This window comes from Cyprinodon tularosa, unplaced genomic scaffold (assembly GCF_016077235.1).
Source record: "Cyprinodon tularosa strain WSP-4 unplaced genomic scaffold, ASM1607723v1 ctg214, whole genome shotgun sequence".
In the NCBI taxonomy this organism is placed as follows: domain Eukaryota; kingdom Metazoa; phylum Chordata; class Actinopteri; order Cyprinodontiformes; family Cyprinodontidae; genus Cyprinodon; species Cyprinodon tularosa.
Window position 1 is genome coordinate 1,361,911 of NW_024038796.1, and position 22,862 is coordinate 1,384,772.

A 22,862-nucleotide genomic window follows, 5' to 3' on the forward strand; every position below is an offset into this window, starting at 1 on the left:
TTTGAATAAAGGGAAGCCTATCTGCAATGTATTTTTTCCATCTCAGAACAGTTTAAATAACCACAAATGGCTGATTATGTGCATTTGCTTTAGAGTGAGCAGGTCAGGGATAAAATTGGTGTCAAACATTACATCCTGGTTACTTAGAAGTCAATAAAATATCTAAAGATAGCATAGAAAGAGAAATAATATGAAATATCTAAACTTACATTCACATTGCTTGTTATACGAGATAAAAACAGACTGATTGGATCTTTGAGTTGTTAAGAGTTTTGCATCTGTAAATATACACAACATGAAGGTAAATAAGAGTTGTGAGACTGCTGGGGGGAAGCTGCATGCATTGATGTCCTCACATTTTAAGGAAGAGAGATATTTCTACTTCTTTAAAACATTCTACAGAGTATTGCCCTTTGATATTGGTTAAAAATAAAATGTCAAGACAATGCAGAAGCCACTGTTTTTCCACCTGAAATAAGCAGAATTTTTTTTTTGTGCTGCCCAATATAAATTACAGGGTGTTGTCTTCAAAAACAGAAGTTTCCAAGAAACGTTTAGACGCTGTACAGCCTTTTATAAATGTATATATAGAATTATTTTTGCAGCTGTTTTCCCTCTGGCTATCTCACACTCTGCAGATGTAGTGATACAGAATAGATGACAGGCAACACCCGACTCGATCCACGTTTCCTCCGAATGTTTTTGATCTCTTCGAAAAAAGGGGGTGCCCTGCTCTTCCATCTGGTGCGGATAGAGATTGACATTTCAAAGTGATTAGCATCTAAAATGTCAAAATAAGCAAAATAATCTGCAAACTGTCTTATGTTTGTAAGGGGGAAAAAGGTTACAGAGAAAAAAGAAAAGAATCTTAAATTTGATCAGAACTTTTTGCTCACATGAAGCAACGTTTGGCAGCCTGAGATTTGTAATCTGTACCCACTAATTAAAGACACCCATGTCCTAAATAATCTGAATTACAGTAAATTACTCAACTGTTATCTGTAAGTAAATGTGTTGAAGCTGTTATGTGGATTCATTTAAGTTCTACTGTTGCCTCAGTTCAAAATAGTTAATTCCTTGTAATGGTGTCAAAATGTTTTTTTGCAGAACTCGTGAGAAATTCTGACTTCTTTCTTTAAGCCGACAACAAATGTGGAGCTGATGAGCAAAAACAGAGGCTGTAAGACTGAGAAAATCCCCCTACCATTCATTTTAGACTTTCAGTACCATAAAACAAATGAGGTTGAGGTGAGGGCAGCGCCATCAGAATGAGAACATGGGACTGAATATTGTGATTATTATTGCAAAGAATTGTTTCCAACCTTCAGTTTACTGGGAAGGACCTGCAAAGGCATCTAACTAGGGCATGAGATTCCAGTCTTGGTCATAAACGGGGTTAAAAGATGCGATCTTCAGAATTCAGTTTGTATTCAGAATAATTTCATGCAGACAAGAACACAGAGTGGGAGGTGATGTTTCTGTTTGTTCTTCATGGTTTCTAAATTGTGTAGGTGCGTGAGTGGAATTTTATTCTGAAACTACATGAGGCTGAATAATTTCATGTCAAGTTCACAGTTTACATTAATGGAAAGTTTCAGCTGGAATTTCAATGGAAGTTTAAACTAACTATACATTTAAAGGGGGTCAAAAAAAGGAAAACAAAGGTTTGCACTTGAGAGAGAAAGCCAGAAATACAGTGGAAGGTAGGATAACGGGTTGAGGGTCTTTTCTTTTTGTTGGTAGAATAATATGGAAATATTTTACTCTTAAGCTGCACATTTATTTCCTTTATCTGCACTATATAGCTGACAGATGTAAAAGCAGATAGGTGAAATCTGATTTTCACCTGAAATTGAAACCTAAGGGTTTAGAGGTGAATTCCCCAACTGTTACCTCATTCCAGGAAACGGACGGTAGAGAAAAATACTCAGACTGTGCATACATCTGAGTTCCTGTTACACCTCTGAAAATCCCTTCAGCTTTTCTGTATTTCAACCGTTTGTTTTCTTTAACTGATCTAGATATTAGAGATAAAAAAAACTAACAAAAAAAATTGGTTACATCTTTTATTATCAAGAATCTCTGCATAACAATTAACAGTGGGAAACCAAACATGATTAAAGCATCATATCAATGCCCTCTCTATGCATGATCAACGGACATTGAAGCTCTTTTATTTGCATGATTAAAAAACTAAATGAAGTTGCATATAGTCTGCTGTGAAGCCAGATGAAATGTTGGATTAAAATAACAATTGCACTCACAAACTCTTCTCTTTAGATAATAATAACCGTTGCGCATAATTCAGAAGCTCACTGAGGATTCATTTCAAATATAAATAAATGCCGACTTTAATGTTCTTCTCCAGCTTTTCCCTGAAAAGTTACACATGTTGAAATTATGTGGCTGAAAATGCAGAAGGACTTCCAATGAAAACTGCCTTTTTACTCACAGTTGGAAAGAAAAAGGAACTTAACCCCTTTTGTGCACTGCTTGCCCTTACAGAAAACACTAAGCCAGAGCACAGCTAACATGATCTGTTGGGTTAAATATTCACTTCCACCACAGTAAGAAAAAATAAACAAAAAGTACACAGGATAAAGGTTCATTCATATAAACAAAACAAGAATTATTCAGTCTGCCGGTTAAAGAAGGCAAAAACAAGGCAATAATGATTTGGCTGAATCAGGTACAGCCATCTTTTCTCCTGAAATGGGAGGTGGGTTGGGGTGGTGGGGGGGATTGCTACAACTACATCAAATATTCCTGAAATGAAACTGAAGCCACTTTTAAAGGAATGTGAATCAGAAGTGATTTTTTTAAGCTCACAACTGAAATTAAGACGTAAAACCTGACGTTCTACTGCATCACGCTGACGGATAAACACTTTTCTCAGGGTTAGAGGTGGGATGGGGAGGCTTGCAAGTCTATGGGTCTGTGCAAATCCATAAACTATGCAATCAGCTGCTGAAACTATCAACAATTTAATGGGATTTGTGCTTGAAAGAAGGTGAGATTTCAAAAACTTCTGGTCCACAGATACCATGCTTACTGGTCCGCCATGTGGAGACTTATTTTGTTCATTTTCAGCCTGATCTACAGTGTAGGAGCACAGACGTTTGCTGTGAGTCGTTTTTAGCTGAAAATGTCCTCTGAGGCTGACGCTGATGAGCCGCTGGGCTAGATGAGCTCCACGTAATTGGCTGGGAACATCCCGAAGTGACCGTCCGGACCGTATCCTCGCCACCATCCCTCGTCGATCATTTCGATTCCGGCGATTATATCATCTGGATCGAAAGAGATCTCGGTGTCGTCGGCTGAAAGAGCAGAAGAGAAGAGTGTTTGCGTGAGCAGAGGCATCACCGTGGTTACCAGGCTTCAGCAGAAAGCTGTGGCTCCCTGACAGTATGGGGGACATTAGTAAGCACGTGATGAATCACCTCCACATACAGAAAAAAAGCAATTGTGTTAGACAGTAAGGAAATAAACCATTATCTCTTCAACTGGCTGACACCTAAAAACATGCAACTGAAAGAAGAAGTGATGCAACAGAGAGGTCGCCCAATCTAAGAAAATGTGCCCTTCACTTCTCGGAAACATGTACGAATTTAAAACGGCACGATATGCGTTTTATAAAAGCTGCTGGTACATTTCTGTAATGTTTGAAACAACAACAATTAAACCAGTTCAATTTAGGCTGTTCTTTATTCTCTTGTTCCTTCCCATTAGGAGGAATCTAAATGGACAGGAAGTGTCGATGATAAATAGTCGAATGATTTAAAGAGGAAATAAAGCAAAATGTCGTTTATCCTCTTTCTAAGATTGAATATGAAAACACTATTTATCATTTACTGCTCTTAATCCATTAAGGATACAAAGCAAATGGATGACAGTTTACAGGTTTTCCTCACGTCTGAATAATTATCTGAATAATTTTCTCCTCCTGGCCTGATTCAGACACTAAAAGAGAAGATAAGCCGTGCTAATGTGCATTACAGATGTTTTAACACATTTTGAAGCATAATGGCAGCATGAACTGATCTAATAATAAGACGAACTGAAACAACGGTTCAAACTGTTAAAAGTTAACGATCCTCTTCATAGTTGCTGGAGGTTTATAAATGTAAAAGATGGATTTGATTCTTATTGCCACAATGATTTTGTTCTTCCTATATAAACTAAATGGGACATTATGTAGTTCAAAATGAGAACTTGCATATCTCACTATTCCGTAACATTTCTTAAAACATCACTTTATATCATAATGTGTAGCAAATATGGGTTTGTAACACACAGAAAAATGATGTCTGCACTTGACCCGCCCGTGTTTTACTAGCCAGGTTTTTCTGCACTGCAGCCACAGAGATGTGAAATTGACAAAAACATCATTCAAGGAGCCGCTCTGTGACAGCCCATAAACTCTGGCAGGCCTTCATATTGATTGTTTTCTGTGGGGAAATTACCACAACTCAAAGGTTGTCAGAAATGTTTATTTCATGTAGAGCCATGCCTCATTGGCAACATATCTCCCAATAATACATTTAAATATTTATTTAGTTAGATTTGCTCGGCTCTCCTGGCAGGATTAGAGTCAAAACAGCTCCTAATCCAAAGGATAGAGCACATTTTTAATATTTCGATGGCTAGAAAAGGAAGTTTATCCAATACTAGAGAGCTGCTTACAGCAGCAGCATGTACCTCTAACTAGAACATAGAGTTTAGTTTTAACTTGCCATCATTTCCATAATAAGTCTAAGTCAGTTATTTTAGTCAACATAAACTATAAAAACACAGCTTAAAAATTATTAATCAACGACTGAGCTGCTCTTTCTGAAGCTACAGATTACTGGCAAAATATCAAAGGAAGCAGCAGAGCTTGAAATGAAATGGTGTTTGCTTGAAACTAGCCTGTTTAAAACTACCGTGGACCAACTAAATTTTTCTCATATGCGTAAATGCATCTTCTGCAAATGATATTCTTGACGTCAGCAGTGCAAATCTTTAAGCAGTGGCTCAAATCTAAATATTTACACTTATATAGCAGTTTGTCCATTACATTTCAGGGGTTTTAAATTGAGCTTATAAATAATCAGTACAAAGGAATAATCCTTTTAAACAGCATTCAGAGATTGTTGCGTAACTTTTGCTGCTTGACCTCAGAAAATGACGATTAGTTTATCAGTTCCCAAACCTAAGCCACCAACAGCTTACAGAGAACAGTACAAGTTTGTTACACTGCATGCAGCCCAGCTAACCAATATCTTAAGAGCAGGGGTCTTCAACGTTTTCCAGGCCAAGGGCCCCCAAACTGTTGGTGAGATGGAGCGGGGACCCCCTAATTATATATATTGTATGAAATTGTGCTATATCAAACTGGTCCTATAGTCACTTTATTACAGATGGAGTCATGTAACAAAAGTAATTTCTCCTTGAGATTATTAAAGCATTTCTGATTCTGATTCCTGGTTGATGGGACAGGTGTTGTGAATGAAACGGTGCCCAGCTTGAAATAGCTCCTGTGTGTTGCTGAATGCGTGCATTGATGTTGAATGACATCTTCTGCCTCCATTTATCTGTTTACTACAGTGTGTTGAATTCATGTTAATGTTTATTTAAAAGCATTTCAATAAGTGGAAAAAATTGCAGGGGGAATATAAAAAAAAAAATTCTAATCAACCAAAACTTTGCGACCCCCATGCAGTACCTCCGTGGACCTCCTAGGGGTCACGGACCCCCTGTTGAAGACCTCCATCTTAGAGGCATGACTATGTTTACTAAGGATACTGCCACTTGTGGCCAAATGAAGAACTGCAGCGTTCTTCTGCTCGATCATGTAGCTCACGCTCGTACTTGTTTTTATTTTACCTTTTTCACCTTACAAGGAGTTGCCATTATTGTCTGAGATGACCTGGATGCTGGTTCGTTTTTGAGTATCTGCAAAATCCATCGTGATTATAACGCTTTGATTGTTTGCTAGATTGAACGCGCTTGACGTCACTTCCGCTGAACAGCTGAGAGACTTCCAAACCCGAAGCAAATTAAGGAGAATAGGCAACAGGCTTATAGATCCATCAATGCTGAACTACTGAGGTGTCAGTCTGCTCATCATAAAGTCATAAAGTGTCAAATAAAAAGCTATTTTGAAGATATATTTCAGTAAAAGAAATTGCCAAATTTCTCCCAAAGGCCCTTTGTCAAAGCTTAAATTAAAGGAGCAATAAATAACAATTTCTTTGTAAAATTAAGTAAAAACATTCTCATTTGTCACCTGCTTTAATAAGAAACTCATAACCCAACACTCAAGACATAATCCACCCTTTCAGCCTGCAATGAGACAACTCACCAGCCTGATAGTCATATAATGCTCTCGCACAGATGCCTCTGTCTGATGTTTCCTCTACAGTCATTTCATAGTTACTCTCTTCCACCTGCAAGAGAAATTACCTTCACTCATGTTGTAGATGCAGGTGTGTAAGAAGTGACAAGTGTCTTGTTTTAGAAAATGAAAAAAAAAAAAAAAAAAAAAAAAAAAAAAAAAAAAAAAACACCCACCTTAGCTGGCTCTTCATAAGGCGTCTCTTCAACATAGGAGTTAACCACTGGTGCCTCCTCTGAAAAAAATAAGGTATTGTATTAGCCTGGAAAAAAGGGAGAGTCGTCTACCAGCAGGTGGCAGCCTAATCAAAAATAGGGTATTAAAGACATGAGAAATAAACAAGCTTCTTTTGTTTGTTCAAATAGATGGGAGGGATGGAAAATTATATATGAAAACTTAAGATGATGGGAAATGAGATGCACCCCACCTTTCTTTTGTTCCTGGGGAGGAGTCTCCTGCTCATCATTCTCAAATGCAGACTGCTCATCATTCAAATCCGGTTCTTTAACACCCAAAACACAAGCACAGACATGCATGTAGACAGTGGAACACAGTCACAAGTCCATACAGGCTCAGCACCACAGACAGACCAATGGTGGTAAAAGCTCATTTAAAAAAAAAGTCTGAGAGGTGAGCTGAGGGACACTGGGAAGCATGGAAATTAACCTGAGATGACATGCAAACATGAATGAAACACAACTTTTTGTCAAGTGAACATGTTTCACACCAACAGTTTCAAGCTGCTATTGCGAATAATAAAATAAGATTTTTTTTATTTATTTATTTAGACTGGCTTATTTTTAGACCAAGGCAGAGTAGCAGCTGTAAGTTTTCCAACATTCATTATAAATAAAAAGCCGAAAGTTGTGGTGTGCAGTTGTATTCAGCCCGTCTGCTTTAATAATTCATAGAATCATTTTATTGTAATCACTGAAATGCGTCTCTAATACTTTTAAAGGATTGTTTTCTCAGTAGAGTTCACTTATCAGAGGACTTGTGATTTTAACCGTTTCTCCTACACTTTATTTGTAGTTTCAGAGTAAAGTGGTCTGAATACAAATGCCACACTTTTCAGATTTCAATTTGTAAAAATTACCTGGTATTATTTTCAAAGAAGAAAAAAGGTTGAGCCTAAGTAGGAAATCAATCATATGCAGTGGGTGTGAGTAGAGTTTCTAGAACGAACTTCTGAATCTGGTTACTGTGATTATAGTTGATAATCTTCCTGTGTCTGTGTGTGTGGGTGGGTGTTTCGGATGGTAATTGTGTGTTAAGCACAGACCTGTGGCACGGACAACAGAGGCGGCTGCTGCTGGCACAGGAGAAGGAGAAGCTTGGCGAGGAGCTGAGTTGGCTCGCTCAGGTTCGTACACTTGCTTAGACAGAAAAGGGCTTTGAAGTCGCCCTGAACAGACGAAACAAAGAGGCCCCCAAAACATGCCCACAAATGGATGAGAGAGAAAACAAAGCGGGGACAGACTCAGCAGAAGAAAAGACACGGCGTTAAGTATGATCATGAGGCAACTAGGCACTCTGATGAAAAGATCGGAATATGGAAAAAAGGATAGCACTGAGACATGGATTACGTTCACAACTAATACACCCTGACAGCAAGCTAAAACTTGGATACATGGATGGAAGTTAAATACTGCAACAAAAGCAAGCTGTTAATGCTTCGGCTGGGGCTGACCTGGCTGAGGGCTACCAGGGGCAGCGGAGGGCACGTCTGAGTCGCTGGGGGTGATTCCTCGCTCCCTCTGCTTAAACATCTCCCTGGGATTCACAGCACGCTGAGAGATGAGTGAAGCTGCCTCCTGGAGGAAAAATGGAAAAATATAGGAAAGGAAATAGCTAAAATGTTTCTTCATTTATAGCAGAGCGGTTCGTATGAAGAAAAGGTTGGTAGGAAAAATTTTCATTAATAAGTCCTGTGGACTGAATGAATAAAAAAAGGATCCCTTCTGAGCACTAAACACATTAGGCCTAAAAAGAGTAATAAAGAAGAGAAAAGGTGCATGAGGTAAAAGAAATTTATGGGATGGAGAACTCACATTGGCTTTCTCCACAGAGTCACCTCTCATGACTGCTTTCCCTGGAGCTGCATCCTGCTGCTGCTCCTCCTAGTAACGTCGATATGAAATTTGGAACGACTTTCTGGCTTTTACATGACATATGCACTACAACTTTGGCTCATTTCACCCCCTTTGCCAAAATCATACATTGTACCAAATTTTTTTTTAAACCAAAAAACTATTTAGCGTGAATGAGGATAAAATCCCAAGCATCATTTTTTTTCTCTTTTTTTTTTTATAGATCATAATTTTCTTGGCAGAAACACATTTTCTGTTTTAGCTCAGATCCAGACTGTCTTCCCTGAAGACTAAAACGTACAAGAAAAACTGAAGGCTGTGACAATGGTAAGAGCTTTTAAACAAACAGAAAATAAGCAAATTACAAGGTTATCTCCATAGACGGATCAAACCCTTAACTTTATTATTCTTAAAAAGTTCCAATTCATTTAATGTATTGAAAAAAATTCGGACTTTATGTTTTGTGTTTGAACTTAATATTTGGAATTGGCCAATTTCTTCAAACCTGCAGCAATCTCATAGTTTAGTATGACGTAACTTTTGACCACTGATTTCTGTTTTAATTCCACTGCAGGTGTCAACTGGAAATTAACAGAGTGTATTCCAGCTGGAAGTTGTTATAAAATGGGCACATAAAACCACATTTTTCATAGAACACCATGTTGTTTTAGACCATTTGTCATCAAAGCGGATTCAAAATGGAAGCCTCAGATAAATCAGTGTTTGTTTATGTGTCAGTCTGCTGGAGAACTGAAAACCTTTTATTCTAAGTGTGATTTGCTGAGAATTCAGAGCGAGACACTCACCCAGCTTTGTTTCTCCTGCTCTTTGCTTTCAGCTTCCAGCTGATGCTGATATTTCCTGACAACAGGAAGAAGAGAATGATAATTTTAATGGATGCCGTTATGAGTCGGTCTCAACCAGCTGCACTTGCTACCTACTTTTGCTCATCGATTTGAGAAGCTCTCTCCTTGTCCCTTTTCTCCCTCAGCGCTGCCTCTTTGGTCTCTCTGTCTTTCCTCTCCCTTTCCAGCTTTTGACGCTCCTCCTCAGCCTTGCGACGTTCCTCCTTGCGACGTTTCTCCTCTTCTTTCTTAAAAAAAAAAGAAAAGAAGCAGTTTAAAAACATCATTGTAAAAACAGAGAAATCAGTCTTTGCACTCCAATGACCAACCATGATCTAAAAAAGCCCTTTTAGAAATTGATCCTAGCCATTTTCCCTCAAAACAGTCTTTGTTTAACTAGTGCAAAACTGATTGAAGCTCTTCTGTTGAGCAAGTCCACTTGAGAGAAACCAACCATCTGAGGTCAGACTGAAATAAACAAACAGCTGATGTACCTCTGCCTGCGCCCAGAAGTTGTCTTTATTGGTCTTCCTGATTTCTGACATGGCATTGGTTTTCTGGTACACTGAACCCTGTGGAAAGACATTTAACAGCAGACGTTAGGAGCATATACCATGACTGTGTAAGTAGAAATACCAAACATAAAATCTACTGTGATCTACAGCAAGTGAAGCAGACACCAAAACATCTTAGCTCTACCAGTTTGTATACAGACAAACGGACTGATCTATTTTAGCATTGGGTTCAAAGGTAACCTGCATTAAAAATTGTGTAACTTTAGGTTTACATAAATCAGCCGCCAGTGGTTCCAGACGATTAACTAACTTTTAATGCCGACAGTAATGACAAAGATCTCCAAGCTTTAAAGAGCTGATTAACATGCGGGCCATTTGATTTTGATATGGGAAACCCAAAATCGGGGAAAAAAAAAAAATGTTTCCCGATTTAAAAAAAAAAAGAAAAGAAAAAAAGTTTTATTTTAAAACTCCAAATCATGAAACGAAAAGAAAAACAACCCATTATCCATTTTTCAATTCCAAAAATGAAAAACAAATCTAGACATCCTCTCCCGCTTCAGCTCCCTCCCTCACCACCCCATCAGAGTGCTATGTGCCTCTACACCACTATCGACGTGGTATAATACGAAAACATTTTCCTACAACCCCAATACATCTCCCTCATTATCATTATTGTACATACAGCATTCTGGCAGTAAACCTGCTCTGCAACTAAGAGACATAAATGAGAAGGATGCCCAGCTATAAAAACAATAGTTCTAATAAAAATAATCAGCCTCTCTATGCCGTAGTTACGACTGCTTCCGGGTTACTGCCAAAACAAAACAGTGAGGGGAGGGGGAGCTGAATCAGGAGGATAGGAAGTCTAGATTTGTTTTTTAATCTTAGTTTTTCATTTTGGAATTGAAGAACAGATATCGGGTCATTTTTGTTTTCCGATCTGGGGTCTAAAAAGAAAACAACAAATATAGGCTTGTTTTTCTTAATTTTATTTGGAAATCAGGAAATGATTCATTATCATTTTGAATTTCTCATTACTAAAATCATAAAGCCAGCAAGCACACGGAACTAACAGCTGATGTTTGTCTGAGAAATAAACCTGGAGCCATATTAATGACCAATGTGTATTTCCATGAGGGGAGGGGGGGCTGGCCATGTTACAGGATAATCAGATGTTTAACTGAGGCTGAGAAGTATTGTTAGCTGACTTGTTACTTTTTCACTGTGTGAAATAAAACAAATAAAGTCAAAGCCAGCATACCACGGGCCCCTGGGGACCGGCGTCCTGAAAGCGGCTGGATGCTTCTTTGTGGAAGCTGTAGTTTGCTCCTGAAGCTTTGGCCACCTTCTGCATGATGGCCTCAGGCTCCACGTCCTCCTCTGCTCTGGCATTAATGGTGACATGGGCCCCCTGAAACAGAAGGAAAGCAAACATCTCATTTTTAAAATTTGTTCTTCACTGAACCATCCAGTAAAAACACATCGACTACCAGCAATGATCTGTCAGCAGCTTTGATAATTAAAAACAATAAAATTGCTTAATTATTCCCACTGTAAATACAGGTCGAATTAAATGCTATAACATATATGGAATAGAAGCATTATTTGCAATGAACCAAAACTTAAAGCAAAGATCCTTCACAGTACCACAAAGCCAGAGGAAATCTGTCCTCTCTGATTGACCTAGGGATGGGAATCGAAAACCGGTTCTTAACAGGAACCGGTTTTCCGGTTCCTGTTAAGTTCTCAGTTATGTTCTCACTGTACATGTTGCCACTGAGTTCGGTCATAACCAAACAATCTGCTGTTTTCTATTTGTATCTGTTTTGTCTCCAGCAACACAACTGCATTCGACTCCATACAGAACAGATTTGAGGACATTAGAGTGGATTTTACAATCCTTCCCGCACCTTAATGACAATTAAAACGGAATGAATTTTGTTTCAGGCTAAAATAAATCTATCTGTATCTATAATGATACTTGTGAACTTTAAAAGCCCATAACCCCACTCTTCAGAACCAGAAGCCCCCCCCCCAAGTCAAAAGACCAAACAATAGGGAGATGGTTTATTTGCTGTAGCTGGTATAAAGCTACAGCCTTTTAGTCAAAACAGAGTAACTCTGTTTAAAACCAAGCTATTAAAAAAACACATAACAGACACACATTACAGCACTGTTTCACTCCTACTTTTTATCAGAGTATGTTTCAGTCAAAATATTTACTTTGTCTCTATTTGAGATAGCATTTTTTGCATGCTGGGGCACAATAGTGAAGTCAAGTGCAGTACAAATAAAGTTTGATTGAATTCCCTCTAAAACAACAAGCAACCACTCCCACAACGATCCTAACCACCAAAGCTCTCAATGGTATTTTTGTCACATCCAAATGCAAGGATTAAAAGTATTCCAACAACCCTACATTTTTTTTAATACATATAACACCAAATTTAAAGGTTTTCCATTTGGATTTTTTATGAAAGATGAACAAAGTAGTGCATAATTGCAAATTAAAAGCTTAAAAGAAAGACATGGCTATCAAACTTGTAGTCACATTCATATTCTTCTTCCTTAACACAGTTCAGTAAATTCAACCCTTCTGAAATAGCCTAATTTGAAATTAGTTTATCAATTTACCCATAGGAGTCTTACAAAGCATAGCCATGATGGTGGCAGCATCATGATGAGGGTCTGCCTTTTGTCAGCAGAAACAGGGAAATTGGAAATGGCTAACAGGGACCTGAGGGGAAACTACATTTGGGTCAGTTTAAGTTGAGATTGGGACAGGCTCATGTTTGAGCAGGACAGGGACAATAAAGGAGCTGGAAGAACAACAACGGAATGGTAGAGAAAGGCACATTTACACTCACCGACCACTTTATTAGGTACACCTGTCCAACTGCTCGTTAACACTTAATTTCTAAGCAGCCAATCACATGTCGGCAACTCGGTGCATTTAGGCATGTAGACATGGTCAAGACAATCTCCTGCAGTTCAAACCGAGCATCAGTATGGGGAAGAAAGGTGATTTGAGTGACTTTGAACGTGGCATGATTGTTGGTGCCAGAAGAGTTGGTCTGAGTATTTCAGAAACTGCCGATCTACTGGGATTTTCAGGCACAACCATTTCTACGGTTTACAGAGAATGGTCCGAAAAAGAAAAAACATCAGGTGAGCGGCAGTTCTGTGGGCGGAAATGCCTTGTTGATGCCAGAGGTCAGAGGAGAATGGCCAGACTGGTTCGAGCTGATAGAAGGGCAACAGTGACTCAAATAACCACCAGTTACAACCAAGGTGGGCAGAAGAGCATCTCTGAACGCACAGTACGTCGAACTTTGAGGCAGATGGGCTACAGCAGCAGAAGACCACACCGGGTGCCACTCCTTTCAGCTAAGAACAGGAAACTGAGGCTACAATTTGCACAAGCTCATCGAAATTGGACAATAGAAGATTGGAAAAACGTTGCCTGGTCTGATGAGTCTCGATTTCTGCTGCAACATTCGGATGGTAGGGTCAGAATTTGGCGTCTACAACATGAAAGCATGGATCCATCCTGCCTTGTATCAACGAATTAGGCTGGTGGTGGTGGTGTCATGGTGTGGGGAATATTTTCTTGGCACTCTTTGGGCCCCTTGGTACCAATTGAGCATCGTTGCAACGCCACAGCCTACCTGAGTATTGTTGCTGACCATGTCCATCCCTTTATGACCACAATGTACCCAACTTCTGATGGCTACTTTCAGCAGGATAATGCGCCATGTCATAAAGCTGGAATCATCTCAGACTGGTTTCTTGAACATGACAATGAGTTCACTGTACTCAAATGGCCTCCACAGTCACCAGATCTCAATCCAATAGAGCATCTTTGGGATGTGGTGGAACGGGAGATTCGCATCATGGATGTGCAGCTGACAAATCTGCGGTAACTGTGTGATGCCATCATGTCAATATGGACCAAACTCCCTGAGGAATGCTTCCAGCACCTTGTTGAATCTATGCCACGAAGAATTGAAGCAGTACTGAAGGCAAAAGGGGGTCCAACCCGTTACTAGCATGGGGTACCTAATAAAGTGGCCGGTGAGTGTATGTGGTGATGTTACAGCCCAAGGCTTTTCCTGAGTCCTTAACATCCCTGCTTAGAGCTTCTAATTGGAAGTGGAGGCAGCTGGCCAGGCTGACGTCAGCTCCATCTTTAGGAGCACCAATCTTCCTCACCTGGAGGCCCAAACCAAGCTCCACAGCCCAAGCGCGGCTCTAGCCCAAGTCAGATGATCAACCCCAGCTGGTAGCAAATCAGCTCAGACCAGACCAGCTTGGAGGAGCTCAGCTCGTTCTTCTCTGCCACCTACTTCTCTCTTTCCCTCTCCTCTCCAACCATTTATGTTTGTTAAATAAATCCCACTTCAAGTTATCCCCATGCGAGGCTTCCCTTTAATTTGTTGTGGTCCAAGAGCCAGGCCATAACAGGGGAACATTCAGGTCCAAATTAATGGTAGATAATTTTCTTTAGACCAAAAAAAAAGTGCATGCTTGGGGTTGGTCATAAAGTAAATTAAACTTTATTGTTCATCAGTGAAAAAAGTCAAGGGTTTGAAACAGTTTTGCAAAGTGCTGAATGGTTTACTGCAAAAAACTTTTCCACAACTAAAGCTTGTAGCACAAGCAGTAGATGCTAAATAATGGAAGCACTTCTGCAGCTAACTGGCTTTTACCATCAGAGCTACTAAGAGACAGGACAAGGTTGTCCTTTTTGTTTAGCGTCAGTTGGGTCATTTCTACCTTTGGTGGAAAAGTTCTGGTGTTGAAAAACAAAAGTCACCATTGCACCTTTGTTCATGATATTCTGTTTTTACATTTCTATAATGACAACTGCTAAAAAGCAAAGTTTCATTAAACAGATAAAACTGAACGCAGGTTTCCCAATCCGTTGACAAGTTTCCTCAACGATCGTCAACAAATTAAACGGTCCAGAATAAAACTGCATGTCATCACTGCAGCAGCTATCCACTAGCTTTAAAACATGACCGCAAAAATTATGGTTCAAGATAAACTAGAAAACATAAATTGCATCTAATGCTTTGGTCAAGGGGCATCAAGAAGCAGAAACCGGTCCAGTAAAACAGGATCTCTGAGAAATAGAAGAGTTTCAGCCTGAAGGCAGGCCACAGCAGGGACACAAAGCCAGAAGCACTGACTCTACAAGCATATTCACTAACCACATGCATGCATTGACAAAGAGATATGCTGAACTTTAAAGCTCTTGGCTATTCTGATCAAACTTGTTCCAGTTTACAACTTCTGTTGTGCAAGAACACATTTGGTCCACACAAAGGAATATATTTCAGTTCCTGCTGCCTTGACCTCGGTCTATTCAATGTCATCTCCTTACAGGCTCAGAATGCAGCGTTTGGTTAAAAATGAAAGCAGAAATAAGCAGTTCCTTTTCTTCTGACCTCCAGTTAAACCAGACAGGTCATTACGCTGCTGCTGCCACCACCAGGAAGGCTGAGCGCATCATTCTTTCAGCAGAGATGGCAACTGGCTGCTGTCTTCCTCCTCCTTAAGCAACCGTACATTTCCAGGAGAGCAGAAGATGTTGCAGCTGCCCCCCTCACACTCTGGACACAAATCGGTTTAGACTTTCCCCTCTATCAGTATTCAAAAACAGCTTTTTCCATCTGCAGCTAGCCTTGTTACCGAGGCCAGGTCCTCCTCTGACACGTTCATATTGTAAATAATACAAATATCTCAACTTTTGAATATAATATTGTTGTTACTGTATATTTCTAATATCAACCATGGCTGTCTTCCTCTACAAATCTTGTCTTTTTTTTCTTCTATTCTCATAAAATTCCAATACAACTTGCATCTTTGTTTAATTCCAAATTATATAGCCTACTTCAAAATTTCTTTCAGTACCTCTATGTTTGTCTCTGGGCAGGACCTAACCACAAAGCAAATTCCTCACAGACCTCAAACACCACTTGGCAATAAAGCCTTTTCTCATTTGTCCATTTTTTCTTTGAAGTCAGACATGCTGCTTCTCATACAAATCCATTCACATATTCTTTTAAGAACTAAAAACATAAGAGGGAGCAGATATGTGCAGCAGGCTGTTCAACACATTAGTCTGAGAAAATTACCTTTTAAAAAAATTAAATATATATTTTTTTTCCTTTTTTCAAATTCCAAAAGATGCAAAGCTCATACTAAAAAGATGGGAGCTATTTAATAGGAAAAAACAGCTTAATATTTTAATTAACCTACTGATCACAGGTTAAAATGTATGAACAGACTCCAATCTTCTTTGATCATCTTTTAATATGTATAGAATAAAACACTTAATATTTATCAAGCGGACAATGAAAGGGTCATAAATTACTTTTTTTTTTTTCCATGAACTATTTCATCTTTTCAACCTTATGTAAACATAGGAAATATCTGAATCAGATTTCAGTCAGCACACGAACCGAACGGCAGAAACAGCTGCTTGTAAAGGAGAATGGTTTGAGAGTTTCTGGGCAGAACCCAAACAGAGACAGAATGACTTCATCTGGGAAGACTCCTGCTTTTGTAGCTCTGCCCTCATTTTGCTCAGACAAAAAGTCAAAACAGTTCAGTAAATTAATAATTGCGTATATAAAAACAATACAATTCTTTTCTCCACACAACTTTAACGGACTGCATCTCTCTACTGTGGTCTGCAGTGTAGTTTTTCTCACTCTTCATTTTTTCCAAAACCACTTCGCTGTGAAGCCCAGAGGTGCTTCAAGAAGCGATCGAGCAATTAAAGCCAGAAATAAACGTGGAAGTAAGACAAAAAAAAACTCCTACGGATGTGTTAAAACTCTCCCTTTTTTGTTTTTTGGATCAAAATACTTTCATGCCTTTTGGTCCTCAATGTAGGTAGGTGACAACGGCTTCGTTAAAATGGACGTCAGTTATAGAAATGAAGGCCAGCATAAATAAAGATGCATTGTGTCAACATATCAATCAGAATATTGTGACTAAATTCTGCTCAGTTGCAACAAAATATTAATTTGATTAATAGCTGTGGTGTATGCCGATGCGTTTAGAGTGAATGGAAACGTGATTCAGCAAACTGAACTTTCTAAGCTCGTATGTGGAGGACGGGGCAAAGACCAAAGATGTCATCCTCTAATGCTGGAGCAGCAACAGCATGAGTTACTGAACCTGATGCTTAAAAATGGAAAGCCACAACTTCTGAATCACTGTCAGAACCTGGGGGGGTCCATTCTATGAGTTTTAGGGAATTGCTTTTGTTCTGATTAAAGACTGACGCATGTTAGGATTATTTGATTTTGTGCCCATTTAAAAAAAAAAAAGAAAAGATATTTGAGCAAGCCCTCTTATTTTAAATGCATTTTAATCTGATCAACAAACTTTCCATCTGAAAACATAGCTAATGAGGGCAGAAAAGCTCAATTTGTTGCAGATTTTTATGTATTTTATGTTGAATTGTTTTTATAACCTATAAGATCAGTTATTGATCTAATGTACGCCGTTGTTAAAATGCATACATTTCTAAATATAATTGTATTTTTTGCTTTAAGCGAGGTCTTACAGAAAATCTTTTCCTCTTTGAGTGATTCATTTTTTCCTCCAACCAAACACTGATGCCATGATCATTCAGTTTCCTGTTGATGCAATGTGATGGGTGTAGACTGACTCCAAACCAGCATTCAGCATAAACAGAATCTGATCTAGTTTTCCCAGGTGGCTGTTTTCACGCTGCCACCCTGCAAAGGTCAGTGCAAAGGCTCTCATTGGTTATAAAGGATGCGTATTTACTGCTGGGTTCCCATCAGAGAAGAGCAGAGATAGATGCAATATAAATTAAACATTTACAGCTACCTTAAGAAAATTGGCAATGGAGCTGACGTGGTTCGCACATAATCCCTTCCTGGCATCTTTTACACCTTCTCCAGTCTGAAACAAGAACCATTACAGAAAAGGTTAACCAGAGGTGACAACTTTCAGGACTATTAAAGGGAGAAAGGAGAAGCACTGACCCAGTTGATGAGAACATATTTAGGCAGACCAGAATTGGGATCTTGGACCCGGCAGAAACCGTACATCACTTTTCCACTGTTGAGCTCCTCAACCAGCTCCTCCAGTCCTCCATCTGATACACAAACATTGTGGAAGAATTCAATGGTTTCTGTGGTTTGTTTTGCAGCTATTTTATTATATTTTCCCCTCTAGCAAATGTTGGGCTTTAGAAAGCAAAGGCTTGCAGTTCTTTTGTGCACATATTCAAGCAGTACAGCTGCATGCTGACAGGGACATTCCTGCATAATATCATGATGACAACTCAGTTATTTACCTCCTTTTTCTGCAAGGCGAATGTCATTACTGTTTCCCTCATAGGTGAACAAGGCCCTGTGGAAAACACCAGGTTAAATTCACCATAGGCATACAGCACAATCCTCACTTAATGTTTTCTAGACCTACTTCATGCCACCATGACACTTACCGTATTTTCACGACTATAAGGCGCACTTAAACGTCTTTTTTTTCCCTCAAAATGTGCGGTGCGCCCTTTGGTGCGGTGCGCCTTATGTGTGTTGTAACTGCGACTTTTGAGACCACCCCATTGAGGAGATGATGAAAGAGTGGCTGAATGTAAGGAGACCAGGCGTTTTTTTCCACTCATCACCATCGCTGTTAATATGTGACTCCATGCGTGCCCATCTCACAGCTGATGTGAAAAACATGGGGAAACAAATTAACGCTGTGCTCGCTGTTCAACCGCTCGACATCCGGACCCAGCAGGTGCAGCAGAAGCAGCGAGTTTACATGCAAAGTCAATGGTTGACGCGCGTATATGCGCAGCAAAAGGTCCCGCAGCGCGTTTTGAGCAGCAGCCGCAGCGCCTCGGGAGCGTTAGTATCTGACGCACCGCCAACCCGCTGCTGCTGCTCGAGATGGAAAAATTGAAGTTTTGCTGCTGGACGCACCGCATCAACCAATCAGAGAAGCTGATCTGGGAGCTGACAGCGAGACAGACACAGCGCTCTGATGACATTAACGCAAATGAAAAAGGCTGGATGAATGAGGAGATGATGAAAGGCAGGTGTATGTGAGGAGACCAGGTGCTTTTTTCCACGCATCACCATTGCTGCGTGCCCATCTCACAGCCGATGTGGGAAAAAAAGGTGAATCAAATGAACGCTGTGCTCGCCGTTATCCCGGGGGTCTGACAAAGGAACTTCAACCGCTCGACATCGGTGTGAAGCGGCCGTTCAAAGTAAGGCTGCGAGCGGCGTGGGAGCGATGGATGACAGACGGAGAGCACAGTTTCAGGATAAGTGGAAGGCAGCGCCGGGCAAGTTACGCCACCGTTTGAGGATGGATTGTAGATGGACTAACGTGTCTGCTGGCTCTATTGTTCAAGCTTTCGCAAAAGCCGGCATTATTTCTGAGGAGCCGCGCTGCACGGAAAGTGACTCTGACAGCGAAGATGGGAAACTGGCATGTCTGATTTAGCGCAGCTGTTTAATTCAGAAACAGAGGATGATGACTTTGATGGGTTTGATTAATACTTTGTAATAAATACATGAATAAAGCACAAACATACTCAGTTTTGCTCCCGCTCTATTTTTCTACCTGAAAACTTAATTCAACAGCAGCCTCTGGGCGGGTCTCCTCCTCTTCAGCGCGGTGGCTGGCAGGTGTTTTTTCATCTAAATAATCTAAATCTTGCAGCTATATTTGCTGTGATCAGTGGGAATAAAGTAGTTTTAATATGTTTTTAAGTGAGAAAGGCCACCTGAAAACTTAATTGCAGTCAGTTCATCCAGATTATCTATTTCTGTCGGAGGCGCTCAGACCCCCACATACCAGCGGTGCACCGACAGCAGAAATCCCTTCAACAGCAGCCTCACCGCGGTGGCTGACAGGTGTTTTTCATCTAAATAATTTAAACTGCAGGCACCAGGATACCGGCAATAAAAGCGAACATATTCCGTCGGCAGGTTTCAGGATTTTAAGTTAATTTAGGAGTGATCACAGCGCTGTGTCATCTGCGATGTGTCTGTCTCATGGCCAGCTCCCAGGTTTGATTAATACTTTGTAATAAATACATGAATAAAGCACAGTCATACTCAGTTTTGGGCCCGCTTTATTTTTAAAATACGCAGTAGAGCTATTTAAAGGTAGTAGAGGACATGTACCTGTATATAAAAAATGCGCCCTATAGTCCGGTGCGCCTTATGTGTGTGTTAAATACAGAAATGGCACATATAACTGAGACTGCGCCTTTTAGTACGGTGCGCCTTATGGTCGTGAAAATACGGTAAGTGCTCTTCAGACAAGACATTCTACAAAGGAAGTGGTTGTGTAAATACCACTGCAGTTTTAATCCTCTTTTGAAACAGACATGTTGGTAATCTTCCCAGGCTGCTGATCTTTGTCAACAGAAAGATTTAATAGGATTTGTTCCTAAAACTCTACATCATGTTAAGACTGGTTGTTCAAAGACTATATTCTTAGACGCAAAACATTTTGGTTTTAATTGGATCTAAAATATTTATACAAAAATGTGCTTTTTAAACTTGCAAAGAGAAAAGACCCATCTCAACTTTAAGGATATATTTCATAAGAAAATAAAAGGAAGGGGCAGCAAAGACATATATCGACTGCAGGACTAGAGAAATGTAGAAATAGTTACCCTGCGATGTGTTTTCACATGGATAAAGATATAAAAAGAAAAAGCTTTGCAAACTAATCTTATGTTTTATATTTTTTGCAGACTATACTGAAATGCATAGGTAAGCTGTAATAAGAGCTTATCAGACTGCATAAGTTATTTAACTAGAGATAGACCAATGCGACTAAACAGAGCAGCTCTGGTCGTCAGTAGATAAAAAATTCAAATATCTTTTATCGTTTATAAAATCAAAACTAAAACCTACCTACCTACCAAGTGTATATGTGCATCAGCTAACAGCTTGGTAGTTTGATAGTCTAAAATTATTTGGATGGAAAACATACATAAAAGAAAGTCAAATAAATCTAACTAAGTAATTGGTATAGTTAATTTATCTCATGGGCTTAAAAAAACCTTAGTTAAACAGGATGGAGCATTTTTTCTCTTTTGTGCAGCAAAAGGTGCCAAAGGATTCAGAAATCTTATCAGAAGTAGGGATGTCCCAGTTTGACATTAATGTCACAAAAATGTCTGCTAAAACACTGATATTGGAAAACATCTGCCTGAAATCTCAAATATTGGCTAACAGAAGCATAAATCACACCAGCTTTTTATTACTTAATTTATACAGTAGAATGTTAGCAAAGGCTTGATTAAGTATTACTACTAAGACAGGGGCCAAAAGTCAACAACAAAAGATATGTAAACAACTAACCCATGTAAAATTAACCAATAAGTTAAAGAACATTTTAAACAGAAACAGTGTTTCTATGAGAATGGAAATATTGCAGGTTTTAGACGGCAGCTGATAAAATCCAATATCAGTTTTTTTGGCCAATATAGGTCCAGTATCGGATATTAATATCAGATTGGGACATCCCTAATTTAGCCAAGTTTGATAAATCATTTTAATGCAGTTTATGGTGGACCAATTTCCAAATTTGAGATAAATTCTATAGATACTCGTTTTTCCTCAAACAAACAAAAGAAAAAAGAAGATCAAAAGATAAATACTTGAAGGCGTACCTAAAATCTTTAGTCTTAAACGTTCCCTCTGCCAGCTATTAAAAATTGCAGACTCAAGGTCCAAGAAAAACAACAAATACTGCTGATTAATCTACTTCCTATTTGGGAACTTGCAAGCTACTTCCTCTTACAATTTTGAACTAGATTTCTGTGAATTCAGTCAAAGCATAATCTAATGTTAATTCTCATAAATTAACCTGTGATAAAGTCAGGGGAAGAATTTTATGTTCCAGAAAAAGTGTCTGAGGGCTGAAAAGAGAAAAAAAAATGAAGACACTGAAAGATTGCGAAGAGATATATATATAGTTCCCAGAGCAATTTCTCCTTTGGATTAATTAATGAAGCTCACAGTTAAACACTTCAGCTGTCCTCAACAGGTTTTTATCTTGAGGCATTGACAGCACTCTAAGGACTGTGTGACATGAAAGAGGAAGTATCTAAATTAGCCTCTCATGTTTTACCTCTATCTCGTCAGGAAGTGGGTAAAATAGGTGGGAAATAAACCTAATTTACTTCATAAGACAATTTCACAGTTGCTGCTTAAAATAAATATTAAATAATTACTTAATTGTTTAACTAACAGCTATTTTTATGTTAGCATATTGAAATCCCTATAGAATTACTGTCAATAACTCATTAGCATATTCTCCTAGGAGAAGAGATGCGATATTTTCTAAGATTATTATTGTCATAGTGTCTAAGAGCTTAACGCTAATTGGTTTGACTTTACTGTATAAGTTTTATCCAATTTAAAGCAACTTATTTGACGATTGACTCAAAGCTAGCGACCGTTGTAAGCTAGCCAGCTCGAGCTAACGCTAATTTAAAGATGGTGCCCTTACCAGTTCGTGTCGGATTTTTCATCTACTACTTCTTTATAGGCGGCTGTTAACGCAGGGCCATTTTTGCTGAGGTTTACAGACATCGTTTATGCCGAGTACAGCTAGCCAGCTAGCTCTCTACGGGCAGCACCCTTTCTACAGGAGGAGTGGCGACGATGCTGACTTTCAGCTGAGGGACGCTACATTAGCTCAAGGTGTCCTCCATATTAGGCTTCATGAAACCCGGAGGCGGGGCTCTTTCAACACTTTTACTCTTGACAATGTAGGAATCAATTCATATTTTTTAGAAGCCTCGCTTTGTCTATCAGGGGCAATTATTTGTTCATTATATTTCAATGTTTATCAAATTTTAGGTCTGAACCGTAACATCCTCGCACAAGCACCAATTAATCAAGCGTACCCAAGGTGTGCGTCGCTACATGGTAATCAGCGGCCCTCTACATGCATACACACCCCCTGGGCATCTGCCTTTTAAAGGTCCCTCCAGTTATAAAAA

At 39.3% G+C, this 22,862-nt stretch overlaps 1 protein-coding gene across 7 annotated transcripts; it reads right to left on the reverse strand.

The window, feature by feature from the left end:
* Nucleotides 1–2,052: 2,052 nt before the first annotated feature.
* On the reverse strand, nt 2,053–22,582 carry dbnlb (drebrin-like b). 7 transcript variants are annotated; one of them, XM_038285724.1, is made up of 15 exons: nt 22,367–22,582; nt 18,174–18,229; nt 17,860–17,972; nt 17,702–17,776; nt 11,091–11,240; nt 9,806–9,883; nt 9,408–9,559; nt 9,273–9,327; nt 8,428–8,496; nt 8,067–8,190; nt 7,659–7,781; nt 6,804–6,878; nt 6,553–6,611; nt 6,344–6,428; nt 2,053–3,317 (listed from the first exon to the last, which is right to left on the reverse strand). In XM_038285724.1, the coding sequence occupies exons 1-15, from the start codon at nt 22,447–22,449 to the stop codon at nt 3,181–3,183; spliced, it is 1,434 nt and encodes a 477-aa protein (XP_038141652.1). In that variant the 5' UTR covers nt 22,450–22,582; the 3' UTR covers nt 2,053–3,180. The 7 variants fall into 7 exon arrangements, with proteins under 7 accessions (XP_038141652.1, XP_038141653.1, XP_038141654.1 ...); XM_038285725.1 differs by lacking the exon at nt 8,428–8,496; XM_038285726.1 differs by lacking the exon at nt 6,804–6,878.
* Between the last annotated feature and the right edge of the window lie 280 nt (nt 22,583–22,862).

Excerpts from the sequence above, each read along its gene's own strand:
- dbnlb (XM_038285724.1), bottom strand. The coding sequence starts at position 22,449 with ATGTCTGTAAACCTCAGCAAAAATGGCCCTGCGTTAACAGCCGCCTAT. Across the intron at positions 11,241-17,701 it reads CCATTGCCAATTTTCTTAAG|GGGGCCCATGTCACCATTAA; the intron begins GTAGCTGTAAAT and ends CTTCTGTTTCAG. Across the intron at positions 9,328-9,407 it reads TCTCAAATCGATGAGCAAAA|GAAATATCAGCATCAGCTGG; the intron begins GTAGGTAGCAAG and ends TCCTGTTGTCAG.